General features: G+C 40.4%; 1 protein-coding gene across 2 annotated transcripts in view; it reads right to left on the bottom strand.

Moving 5' to 3' along the window:
* Positions 1-5,804: 5,804 nt before the first annotated feature.
* The window catches only part of RIOK1 (RIO kinase 1), a 31,325-nt gene continuing 23,744 nt past the window's right edge, over positions 5,805-13,385 (bottom strand). For both annotated transcript variants that reach the window (XM_004432140.3, XM_087437955.1), the window contains exons 14-17: positions 12,202-12,321; positions 10,982-11,035; positions 9,062-9,214; positions 5,805-8,001 (exon numbers count right to left, since the gene is read on the bottom strand). In XM_004432140.3, the coding sequence (XP_004432197.1) occupies positions 7,891-8,001; positions 9,062-9,214; positions 10,982-11,035; positions 12,202-12,321 (438 nt within the window). In that variant the 3' untranslated portion in view covers positions 5,805-7,890. The remainder of the gene's footprint in view (positions 8,002-9,061; positions 9,215-10,981; positions 11,036-12,201; positions 12,322-13,385) is intronic.

Below are 13,385 nucleotides of genomic sequence, written 5' to 3'. Positions count from 1 at the left end.
GCCACCACCACAGCATGGCTACTGACCAACGAGTGGTGTGGTTCAGCACCTGGGAACTGAACCCGGGCTGCTGAAGTGGAGCGCACTGCACTTTAACCACTAGGCCACGAGGGCTGGCTCTGTTCTTTTTGTTGATGTATTGAATATGCTGCTTACTGAAAACCATTGAAAAATTCTTCATAGACAGGGTATAAATTATAAATAAAGTAAAAAGGAGGAGTAGATCCTGGACTAGAATTCAGGGTTTCTTAACTCAAATTTGGGGCTTTTTCAGTTACAGCACATGGCCTCCTACTAACACCTGCATAAATATTAACAAACAGTGAAGGAAACAGGTATCCCATATGTACTATAGGAGTCTTGATACGTTATGACTTAATGGATACTCCCCTAGAACAGTTAACATTTTCTAAGAAAAACCCATGAGCCTCTATCCTTCATTTTATATTGAATGGCACCTATTAGGAACTAAACGAGAATAACAACCAATCCTTATTTTTTAATAAACATTGTGTGCTAAATGACTTACCTGCATTATATCTCATTTAATCCTTACTGCAATATAAGGGATACTCTTATCCTGTTTATAAGCAAAAATCCTGCCCCACTATCCTCACTAGCAACAGACTTGAAATGCAGTTATGGTGGTCCTGATGAACCACAAGGAAACCTCAGGTTAAACGTGGGGCACGATCTCCCAGAGCATCAATACTACTCGATGGTCATCTCAAACTTCCCAAAAAAGTTTTTAACAGGAATTTATTATGAAGTGGAATGCAAAATTCACACGGATTCTTTTAAGCTAAAATAAGAGGTTTAAAAGAAACGTCATGCCTGGAGGTGGAGTGGGTAGCAGGATGGGGCCACGTTCTTCTGTCCCAATGAGTACCTTCAGTAGGAAAGTTTGAGGAGCACACTAAAGAGCCAACAAAATACTACTGGGAAAAAAACAAGTATTTAATGTCTCCTTTTATTTATTCTTATTCACTCTTAAGAAGCCCCATTTTCCCTCATACACTGTATATGTTATCTATATTTAAACCAATTAGAATGGCTATTTTACCTTCAAAATAATAAATATTCCTAAATATGAAAATTTTTAAAAATATAGTAGATTTAGACAGATTTTGGGGAAAACCCTGCTCATTCCTTTCTTTGTATGTTGTTCCATCCTACACACCACATATTCACATGTGCAATTTAAAGTTTTCTACCTCATAAAAAAAGTAAAAATAGGTGAAATTAATTTTAATATATTTTATTTGACCCGATCAATATAAGGAAAATATTATCATTTCAACACATAATCCATATTAAAAAATTACTAGGTTACATTTTTTTTCATATTAAGTCTTCAAAATCCAGTGTGTATTTTACTTGCAATCCAGACTAGCCTCATCGCAAGGGCTCAGCAGTCACATGTGGCCAGCAACTACCACACCAAGAAGCGCAGCTCTCTACCTACCAGAGGCGTCATCCCTCCAACATCTTCACCAGAAAGATGAAGTGAGTCTCAGCAAGCTAACAGCATGTCAGACTCCCAGTCTATTTAGAAGTCTATTTTTGTGTGGTTGTTATTCTTTTCTTGAAGTGTATTATTTCAAGGTAAAACAAACAATGTGTGATTAAATGAAACATAACTTGTGGAAAATGTTATTGCAGAGTTATTTCCTCAGGAGTTAAGGAATCAGGGCCGGCTCTGTGGCTTGGCGGTTAAGTGCGCGTGCTCTGATGCTGGCGGCCCGGGTTCGGATCCCGGGCGCGCCCCAAGGCACCGCTTCTCCGTCCAGCGCGAGGCCGAGTCCCACGTACAGCAACTAGAAGGATGTGAACCTATGACATACAACTATCTGCTGGGGCTTTGGGGGGAAAAAAATGAATAAATAAAATCTTAAAAAAAAAAAAAAGGAGTTAAGGAATCAACCACCAAACATGTACCCACTATCATCAGGATCAGTTCATTTAATCCTTCTTAAATCTTTTTTTTTTTTTTTGTGAGGAAGATCAGCCCTGAGCTAACATCCATGCTAATCCTCCTCTTTTTCCTGAGGAAGACGGGCTCTGAGCTAACATCTATTGCCAATCCTCCTTTTTTTTTTTTCCCCCTAAAGCCCCAGTAGATAGTTGTATGTCATAGTTGCACATCCTTCAAGTTGCTGTATGTGGGACGCGGCCTCAGCGTGGCTGGAGAAGCGATGTGTCGGTGCGCGCCCGGGATCCAAACCTGGGCCACTAGTAGCGGAACGCGCGCACTTAACCACTAAGCCACAGGGCCGGCCCAATCCTTCTTTAAGGGGAATGTAAAGAGATGAACTCAACTGGTCTTATGTATCCTGTGCACCTTCAAGTTCTGGTAATCATCAGCCTACCTGCCATTCATGCATTCTGCAGTACATGTTAACAATGAGAACCTAACAGCACACCTCCCTCTAGAGGAGCCAAAATTATTGCAAGGACAGTGAACTGAATTCCTACTACAAAATTAAAATGGCACACAGTAAGAAAAAAGTTGCGTTATGAGATTATGATATGTAAAAAGCAAACCTGACTTGTGTGATAACTGGCACCTTAACCCCATTTATTATACTTTTAATAAACAAACTCTTCTAAGAGATGTAATTCTAACCTGGTCCCTTGGCCTTTGAAGGATCTTTTCTAAATCATTGATGTACTATATTTTTTTAAATAATAAAATTGAAAAGAAGAAATTTTATGACCATCTGGTCCAAACCCCTTCCCACAGCCACGAGAGGGATCTCGGACTAGTGGCTCCCGCAACCCCTTGAGCAAGCCTTGACATCGTTTACATGCTGGGGCAGCAGGAGACAAGCTCCCAACATTACTGCCAACATTGGGATCATTTAATGAAAAACCAGACTGGGCAAGACCAAATACCTACTAACAACCCTGCCAACCCCCTGGAGCTGGGATACTACTTTTTGCCCTGTTGAAGGAAAGGACCACGATGGTGCTTCACTGTGGGAGCCCGTCAGCTTCTAACACAAGCAGGGGTCTTGTTTAAACTGAGGACCATTTCTTAAAATCAATTTATCTTAAAAACTTTCAGTCTATATTTGGGAAGCGATGGCAAAATGTATGAATATAAGCCTTGGTTTCAAAGTCTCCCATTCCCATATATTGCGGTGATTTGGGATTGAATAATTCATTAGTCAATCCATTTTTGGCTGAGCACTTTGGATAACAGTCAAACGGTCTCACATGGTCAGAGTCAAAATAACCATCTAGTGTAAAACACACCAGTTGACTGGCTTGAGTGATGTACTAATGCCAAGGGTCTGATGACAACAGCCCGCGGCAGGGGCAGCACTGTAGTCTACAGACAGGCTCAGATCGGTCACCTTAAAATAGGTGCCAATGGTCACTGAAGGGCAGGGCTAGAGGGCACAGATGAATCCACATCAGCTCCTAGTTTTCATTTTTATGAACGTGGAGGGTGCATCCAACTGATATAATAGTCTCATCTTTCCTTAAGAAACACAATGTATTATCCACTCAAATGTTTACTGAGCATTTACTATGTTACAGACACCATTCTAGGTGCCAGGATACAAAACTGAACAAAGCTAAAACTCCCTGCCTTTGTGGAGCTGACATTCTAGAAATAGGAGGGAAGACACACAATACAGATAAGTAAATTCTATATGTAAGTCAGTTAGTTTGTTAGAAAAGCTATAGAAAAATAATGTAGAGGAAAGGTAACATGGTATGTGGGGGACGTAGGGAGGGGGGCAGACTCCAATTCCAAATAGTTGTTAGGAGAGCTCACTGAGAAGGGGACATTATATTTTAAAACAAGGATCAGGCTTGGCAGAACTAAATATTCTATCAGCATTTGTTCAATATACAAATCCTCTAACTGCATCCACTAGTAGAATCTGACTTTCAGAACCCACAGGGCATTTCAAGAGACACCAGGCTAGGCCAGTACCAGCAGGCATCACAATCCTGCCTAGGCCTACCTTTGGGGCCCACATGATTAAACCTTGATGCCCAGGCAGAAAGTTACTTAAAAATAATAAGACAACAAGTATACAGACCTTTGTCCAAGGCAACACAAACTCAAAGAATACGGACGTTAAATGCTCCAACCAAAATGTAGGGCATGTGGTAACCTAATGCAGTTCAAGAGACAGAGGGAGAGCTCTCGCTCTATGACCACCCGTGGATGAAAACCTTATTCATCTGATGTGGCCACATCAATCTTCACAGGAAACTCTACTTTGAGGAGTAGAATTTTCTCTAGCTGCTGCTCCTTGCAACGCCTCCATCATTAAAAAGTAACCCCCAGAAATGAGAGTAAAGCTCTGAATGCTCATGGTCTTTATTTACTATGTGTACAGACAACTAAAAATTAGAAAACCTGGCAAGCTTTGGAAAATGAAAAGGATTTTTTAGAAATGTCATCATTTAGATGCCATGACATTTGTGATGTCCTTAAATTGAATTTTTACCAGCTTCTAGGACTGTTTTCAGCTCTTCATTTTCTGAGCCAAAAGGTTAATGAAATCACAGGCATAAAACAGGACAGGCCTGCAGCCAAGAAGCAGCAAGCTGCTTGCACTGAATTCAGCAGAATACTCACGAAAAGGAGAGCGCATCTCAAACAACTCTTAGTACTAAACTATAAAGTTTTTCAACCTGAGTCCACCTTCGTCAAGTTACAGATAAAGCTGAAGAAAACTTGATGTCAGCCCAGAACCACAGATTCACACTTGATCAGACCTGGGCACACAGCTGCCCTAGCTCCTATCTCCTCAATCCAAGGCCGCGCTCCAAGACTGAAGCTTCCGGGCCATGAAAGTTCTGTTCCCAAACTGCTTTACCCAAGCAAGAGTAAGAAGAGCAGCGTAAGAAATAGCTGTGACTTTGTGCTTCAAAGAAATCATCCAGTTTTCTCACAGTAAACTTTTAGAAACACCCACATTATTTGAAGGGATTAGAAAATCAACAAAATAGGACAGAAAATCAGATACATCTATAATTGACAAAATTATGTCCCAGCCTTTGGGCCAAGAGACCCAAACCTCATCTCTCCAATTGGAAAGTAACTATTCAGCCAATAATCCACAGACACTAACACCTGTTAAAACTCAATGGCAATCAAAGCCCGTAAGTTTGCCTAAGAAGAGGCTCCTTCTTCCTAGCCTTCTGGTAAGGAACAATGGAAATACAGTCTCAGACAAGTTTGGCAAGAATACGATCAGTGGTTACTACTCAGCCACGGCCTGTGGCCCAGAATCCAAACAGGGCAACAGCCACATTAGCGAGAGAGTTATCAGACAAACGTTCCTCAAATTAGAATCCCCCTACAGTTCCAAATCTTGGCATTTTAAAAGCCACTTCCTCCTGACAGCAATGTAAATGAGAATGAATTGTCCCTAAATCCTGCCCACACTACTTTCTGCCCGAGTGAAATTGATTCCAAACTTAGTAATTGCATTAGATTCACCAAAAGATACCTCCGAGGAGCTTGACCACTTGATTCAGACACACCTTGTCAGAGAGTAAGACCAAATAAAGACAAGAACCAGAAGATCTTAAAGATCAAATCCCCAAAGGTGGACAGGATTGCTAAATTTGTTTTTGCTTTCTCTTTGGTTGTGTTAATTGTAGGATATTTTAGAGGGGCTGCTGTTGTGTTTCACTGAAATTATATTTTGTATTTTGAACTTTTTAAAGTCAGGAAGGAAAGATATTATGAACATAATAAATTTGACTGAAAATTTTAAAAGCTCAGTGGACCCCCCTGCCAATAATCCAGCAACTCTCAAGCAGGTGCAAGCTTCAGTTTAAGGGAAACCGTTTATTTATACAAACTGTTTCTGAGGCAAAGGGCTAAATTAGGCATTTTTAAGGTAAAGTACATGGTAAAAACAATAAAAATAAAAAACTAAATTGGTAATTTCAACGTGTGCTGTGTTGCAATATAAGCTTTTATCTCACCCCACTACTCGTCAACATGCTCCACCCGCCTTCCTTCCCGATGCAGTAAGTGGCAACTCCAACAGTCACTTGCAGTCGCTTAGGTCATAAATCCTGAAGGCATCCGTAAACCTTTCTCTCAACTCCTCATGTATTCCCTTAGCACATCCGGTTCACTCTACCTTTGTATTGTCTCTAGAAGACGACCACTTGTCTCCATGTCTGCTGCTACCATCCTAAGCCAAGCCATGATCATCTCTCATGTGGGTTACCACATGAAATACCCAACTGGTCTCTCACCCTTGCTTCCTAGTCAGTTCTCCAGAGGCCAGGGTGATCATGCAACTTTCAAAACAGAAGTCAGATCATACCACTCCTCGGCTCAAAACCCTCCAAAAGCCTAACACCATCTGATCTCATCTACTACTTTCTTCCTTGGTTAGGATGCTCCAGCATCTTGTTTCTAGAACATTTCAGGTACATTTCCGCCCCCAGGGCCTTTGCACTTGCTGTTTGCAGTACCTGGAATGCTCTTCTCTTCTGAAATGCACATGACTCACATTCTTCAAGTATTTGCTCAAATATAGCCTCTCAGTGTGGCCTATTTTTAAACTGCAAACTCCCACCTCCCCAGGCATTCTTTCTTCTCTGCCTTATTTCACTCCATAGAATTTATCACCTGCTGATATATTGTTTTTTACTTATCTTAATATCTTGTCTTCCTTTAAAATGTAAACTACCTGGGGGCCAGCCCAGTGGTGTATTGGTTAAGTTTGCATGCTCCACTTTGGCAGCCTGGGGTTCGCAGGTTCGGATCCCGGGCACGGACATACGCACCGCTTGTCAAGCCATGCTGTGGCAGCGTCCTACATATAAAGCAGAGGAAGATGGGCACAGGTGTTAGCTCAGGGCCAATCTTCCTCAGCAAAAAGAGGAGGATTGACAATGTTAGCTCAGAGCTAATCTTCCTATTAAAAAAAAAAAGTAAACTACCTGAAGCTAGAAATTTTTGTCTGTTTTGTTTACTGCTGTGTCCCCAGCAGCTGAAATACTCAAATAGTTGATGAATGAATGAACAGGCTAAATAGTTGAATGTGAAATAGTTTATGAACTGGGAGGTCCTAGCTCAAAAAAGAATATTAAAGATGAAGAGTAAGCGCATTACAAATGATCACCAACGCAGACAGAACAGAGCTGCAGTGATTACATCAACCACCAACTGAATTCTCTTAGAAGTGAAACGCCCTTCTACAGAAACCATGGCCTTACTATCAAATGATTTCAGATGGGTCTTTGGATGTACAAACAAAGCAAAAACAATGTGTCCAAAGTACCTTTACACTTACATAAAGCTTATGGATGTTCATTACCTCGAAATATTTATGATGCTTCAAAAAACATATTGTAACAGAAAAATCTATAAAACTGTACAAAGTTCTTCACTAAAATAATAGCTTAAATAAATCCTCTGTCAACACTAGACAGAGCCAGTGACTGGATCTAGACAACAGAGCTTAGAGCTTTTTACATAATTACACAAAGACACTCGAATCAGCCTTCACAGACGCTGCTGTAACAACCATTCGGTTAAAATCTATAACCCTAGGGGCCGGCCCGGTGGCGCAAACGGTTAAGTGCGCACGCTCCGCTGCGGCGGCCCAGGGTTCGCCGGTTTGGATCCCGGGCGCACACCGACGCACAGCTTGGCAAGCCATGCTGTGGTGGCGTCCCATATAAAGTGGAGGAAGATGGGCACAGATGTTAGCCCAGGGCCAGTCTTCCTCAGCAAAAAAACAAAAATAGGAGGATTGGCAGATGTTAGCACAGGGCTGATCTCCTCACAAAAAAAAAAAAAAAAAATCTATAACTCATCTTCCACCTGCAGCTTAGCATGCAGGCATGAAAAGTAACTGGTGCAAAATTACGGTACATAACATAGTTCTGATTCTATTTGCCCTTTTTCGTCTTTGCTGTCTTCTCTTTTCTTTTTTTCACATGTTTAGGAATTTTGTTTTTTCTTTTCTCTCTCTGGGCTTCCTTGACCATCTTTTTTCTTTCCTGTAAAACAAAAACAAAAATTAAAAAACCTGCATATTTCATTCAGAGTATTCAAGTTAATATTCAACTAAATTAAAAAATATATGTAAAACGATAAAAGTGATTGTAACACGAAAAAGTGAAAATGATTATGGCTTGGTAGTGGAATTTGTGGTGAAAATTATCTTTAAGGTTTCTTAACAGAAATTTGAAGACAGCCAAACAGAAATATCCGTGAGGATATTATTAAATGTTTGCAACTGTTTTTCTTTACAAGTTTCATACTCTAACAAAAATAAAGGTTAGAAAGAGAAAAAATATTTATTTCCAGTAGGCAAAGAGAGAAAATGTACTAGCAAGTTGGGTATGTCTCTCAGAAGTCTTAGGACTCACATTTTATAAGGTAGGATTAAGCTAAGAATGAAGAATACAGTCATGCGCCATTTAACGACATTTTGGTCAACGACAGACTGCATATATGATGGTGGTCCTATAAGATTAGTCCCTCATAGGCTAGGTGTGTAGTAGGCTATAGCATCTACGCTTGTGTAAGTACACACCAGGATGTTCACACAACGACAAAATCATCTCACGACGCATTTCTCAGAACGTATCCCCGTTGTTAAGTGATGCATGACTGTACTATAATAATTACAGTCATGTATCATTCAATCAGTAGTGTCTCTTATGTCTATGGCTAGGAGTGGAAGAAATAGTCTTTCAGATTCTGAAACACCAGGCTGGGCTGTAAATCCCCCTGAACTGGCTCTTCAGTATTGTACCACGGGGCAACTCTAACCTCACTGGTACTTCAAGTGAATGATAATCATTTTTAATCAATGTACTGAATTTAGTGTGTCCACTCTCTAGGCAGTACCCAAGAGCTCCTAACAGAAACCCAATCTCTAGACAATGTTACCACCAAAAGCAAAGTTCACACTTGGGAACTGAAACTATAATTAGAGGTACTTATTGATCAATGCTGCTTTCAGCCATCATAATCTAGACACTTGGACAAAGAGAAATAAGAGGAGCTGTGCTGCCATGTTGGAGAACAAGGGAATTTGAGTTCCTGGCTAACCTTTTTATCAACTTGAAGGTCAGTGGTGGGTTTCTTGGAGCAGGCATGGTCTCCCTGCTCCTCAGAGTCTGTGTCAGCACACTCAGAGCTTACAGCATCTTCTGAATCAGAACAATTCTTTTCCTTAACTTGATTTTCTAGAAGTTCAGGAACCTTAAAAATATTACATAACTATGTTATGCCAAAGCAATCAGTTATCTATTGTTATTAAGTGTGTTAATGACAGAATTCAGATTTTAGCCTTGAAGATATACTTTGAAAACATCCTGTACTGAAACATCAAAACAACAGAGTCGGGCCGGCTCCGTGGCTTAGCGGTTGAGTGCGCGCCCTTTGATGCTGGCGGCCCGGGTTCGGATCCCGGGCGCGCCCCGAGGCACCACTTCTCCGTCCAACGCGAGGCCGAGTCCCACGTACAGCAACTAGAAGGATGTGAACCTATGACATACAACTATCTACTGGGGCTTTGGGGGGAAAAAATGAATAAATAAAATCTTTAAAAAAAAAAAAAAAAAAAAAAAAAAAAAAAAACAACAGAGTCAACATCAGGGAGGAAGCCAGGAAGGAGCCATGCCAGTAAGGCTCAAGAGCACACCCAAATGCGGGAACTGGGCTTTCCCGGGCGACCCCGGTCAACACCAGAACTGTTCTACTTCTTTCAGCAAATCAGGAGGACTGAGGTGGGACGTGGAAGGATGTGAAATATAGACACAAGTGAAAAATAGAGACTTATTTGGATAACTTCACAGCTGTTTTCCTATGAACTGAATTTCAAGTAATGCATTCTTAATATAATCAAGAGGTAAGACAATATTTAAACAAGAGAAATTTTCATTGTTTTCAAGTTTAGCAGTTTTTAAAGCAGCAGGAAGCATTTTTTAAAAAGACGGGTTTTCTTTTTATACGAAGAAAAAAAAAAAAAAAACAGGGGCCCGCCCAGTGGCACATGCGGTTAAGTGCGCACGCTCCACTGCGGCAGCCCAGGGTTTGCCGGTTCGGATCCCGGGCGCGCACCAACACACCGCTTGGCAAGCCATGCTGTGGCGGCGTCCCACATAAAGTGGAGGAAGATGGGCACAGATGTTAGCCCAATGCCAGTCCTCCTCAGCAAGAAGAGGAGGACTGGCAGATGTTAGCACAGGGCTGATCTTCCTCACCAAAAAAAAGAAAGAAAAAAACAGATCTTTAAAAGGCAATTGTACAAAAAGGTTTTCTAGCCAATTGCAACAAAATCTTCATGCTCTGGAATTCAAAGTACAACTGCCCTATAATACCTGTTGGATATAACTCAGAAATGCAAAATACTGGAATTTTCCTAATTCCATTCTTCCCATAAAAGACAGTAAATTTTCAAAAAGCAAGCTGTGATCCTTCATAGTTAAGCCTTTAATTAAGAACATTAAAAAAAATAACAACTACCTTTATTATTGCTTAAATTAGAATGAATCCCTCTAGTTCCAAAGTGTAAGACAAAACAAGACTGTCTTAACAAAAAAAGCACTACAGGAATCCAGCACTCTAAGACTGCTAAACTCATGAGATTGGTCTTCAGCAGGTTACATACTAGCATGAGACCAGATTCCACTGTTTTTTTAAGCTGGCTGTAAAAACATCACGAAGCACATGGTTTCATTAATAACTTCACAAATGAAGACCAGGATACAAAAAGGATCAATGCCTCAGCTATAAAAAAGAATAATTCAGAGGCAGATTGAAAAATAAACCATAAATTTCCATATTTCAGTCTTATAGTTAAAAAGAATGAACACAAAAAGGGCATTTCTGAAAATGCCCATGACTTTGAAAGTATCTATACTAGTACTACTGTATCATTGTTAATCTAACTCTAATAATACCTTAAATTTTACAGCCTTTAAAAGTTTTTTCACATAAATGAACAGCAACACATGTTTTTCATACCTTCTGAACTCCTGACAAATCTTTCTTCAATCCTGTTACAGTTTGGTATAGAATCTTGTAAGCAAAAAGAAAAAAACAAGAATCAACATCAAACTGGACAGTGAAACACACTCATTGCAATATTAAGAAAGAGCACTGTGGGCTAAATATCTCATGAGATTATAAAAAGGTGCCTAAAATGTATCTCATAGTAATACGGAAAGTTCACAGCATGGGTGTCATCCTTGTCCACCACACACACAAGGAGTCAGCATACTCCAGACTACGTGTCCAATGTGACCTGCAGCCTGATGGTTTCCACAGAGGAACACACGCAATCAATCTGATGACAGAAAACTCTAACTACAAATCCCAATTAAATGAAACGTCTTCTCCTCCCCCAAATAACTCCATTCTTCTCTCATTACTAGATCTGTATCATGAAAAGTTGTATTCAATTATTATTAGTGTTTTTAATTTCATCAATACAAATTTGGGGGAATTTTTTCTCTCTTGGTATATAATGAGCTACAGAACAGCCTCAATTTTGCTTCTTGGCCTGCAAAGCCTAAAATATCTGCTATCTGGCCCTTTAACAGAAAAAACTTTTCTACCTGAAATATATATGTCAATCGATCTAGTATAATAACCATTTATAGCCTAGAGATCTATACAAATATTCCTTTTTCTGCAATTACAGTCTGTTGGACTCATTCAGATGTGTCATTTCCTTTCATAAATACCAATGAACTCTCTTTTCATCCAATGTGCACAGAGAACATGTTAATGCAAAGGCAATTAGCCATCTCAGAAGATTAGAAGCCAACATTCAAGACTGCAGGTTGGGGGGCCGGCCCCGTGGCTTAGCGGTTAAGTGCACTCGTTCCGCTGCTGGCAGCCCGGGTTCAGATCCCGGGGGCGCACTGACGCACCGCTTGTCCGGCCATGCTGAGGCCGCGTCCCACATACAGCAACTAGAAGGATGCGCAGCTATGACATGCAACTATCTACTGGGGCTTTGCGGAGAAAAAGGGAAAAAAAAAAAAAAGGAGGAGGATTGGCAATAGATGTTAGCTCAGGGCCGGTCTTCCTCAGCAAAAAGAGGAGGATTGGCATGGATGTTAGCTCAGGGCTGATCTTCCTCCCCCCGCCCCCCCCAAAAAAAAAAAAAAAAGACTGCAGGTTGGGGACGGTAGTTTCCTTTGTAAACTTGCTTGCTATACACAAACCAAGCTACTCACATTGTCTTGTTGGGCATTCATGGCCATGTCCTCTTCCTTCAATTTCATCATTATATCCATATCCCTCTCATAATTTTTTACTTCATTCAAGGTTCTAGGAATATATGCTCGCTTAAATACCTAACAGACACAGAGGACAAGGAAAATTGAAACTGTCATTCACATACTTCTCATGTTCACTCAGCATCCTCACCCCATCAAGTCACAGAGGAATCTACCACCATCATCTATAACACTGGCTCTCAGCCAGGCTGGCTGCACATGCCAGGGCTGTATCTGCTGTGCAGTGTGCCAGAAGTAATTTCTTACTAACGAGAAAACACTAAGTGATTTACAGCTACCCTTAAAATAACACTTCTCTCCCCTAATTTGCATTCCAAAAACCTTTTCTGGGTGGGAGAGAAAGCAGTGGAGTTGCAGAGAGCAAACACCACCTGGTCATGCCTTACAAAGGAACATGTTCTTACATGGGACCATCATTTACCCCGTGCTATAGAAAAAAGGTTCAGAACTACTGATAAATACAGGGTACCTTACATTCATCCATCACACTAACAGCTGTGAGAATTAAAAAAAAAAAAAAGCCCACTATGGATCACTTTTGCAAAAAATACACTGACTCCCAAGATTAAAATAATTTTTTTTACCAAACATAAATATTTAAAATCTACAATGTTACAGGAATCAACATTAAAATCATTTAAAAATTCACATTTGCAAACTAAAACTTAGGCTTTTCCTTCTTGAATCATATACTCTAATAGGTTCTTTAACAATGCTTTCCATCTAGGATAGGTTGCTGAGTGGAATGATATAATGGAATGTAAGTTATACAATTTGGCTCAGTTAAATTGCGTAACATATTATGTCTCAAGGAAATATTATCATCATTTAAAAAACTGATTTATGGGCCGGCCCTGTGGCTTGGTGGTTAAGTGCGCGCGCTGCGATGCTGGCAGCCCGGGTTCGGATCCCGGGTGCGCATTGAGGCACCACTTCTCTGTCCATCCTGGGGCCGAGTCCCACATACAGCAACTAGAAGGGTGTGCAGCTATGACATACAACTATCTACTGGGGCTTTGGGGGCAAAAAATAAAATAAATAAAATCTTTAAAAAAAAAAAAAAAAAAAACTGATTTATTAAAATCAAGTTCATGCAATGAACTAGCAATATTAAAAAAAAA

The sequence above is a fragment of the Ceratotherium simum genome, chromosome 13 (genome assembly GCF_057802395.1).
Source record: "Ceratotherium simum simum isolate JZ-2026a chromosome 13, ASM5780239v1, whole genome shotgun sequence".
Lineage (NCBI taxonomy): Eukaryota > Metazoa > Chordata > Mammalia > Perissodactyla > Rhinocerotidae > Ceratotherium > Ceratotherium simum.
Note: the sequence above shows the minus strand (reverse complement) of the source record. Positions and strands in the feature narration are given on the sequence as shown.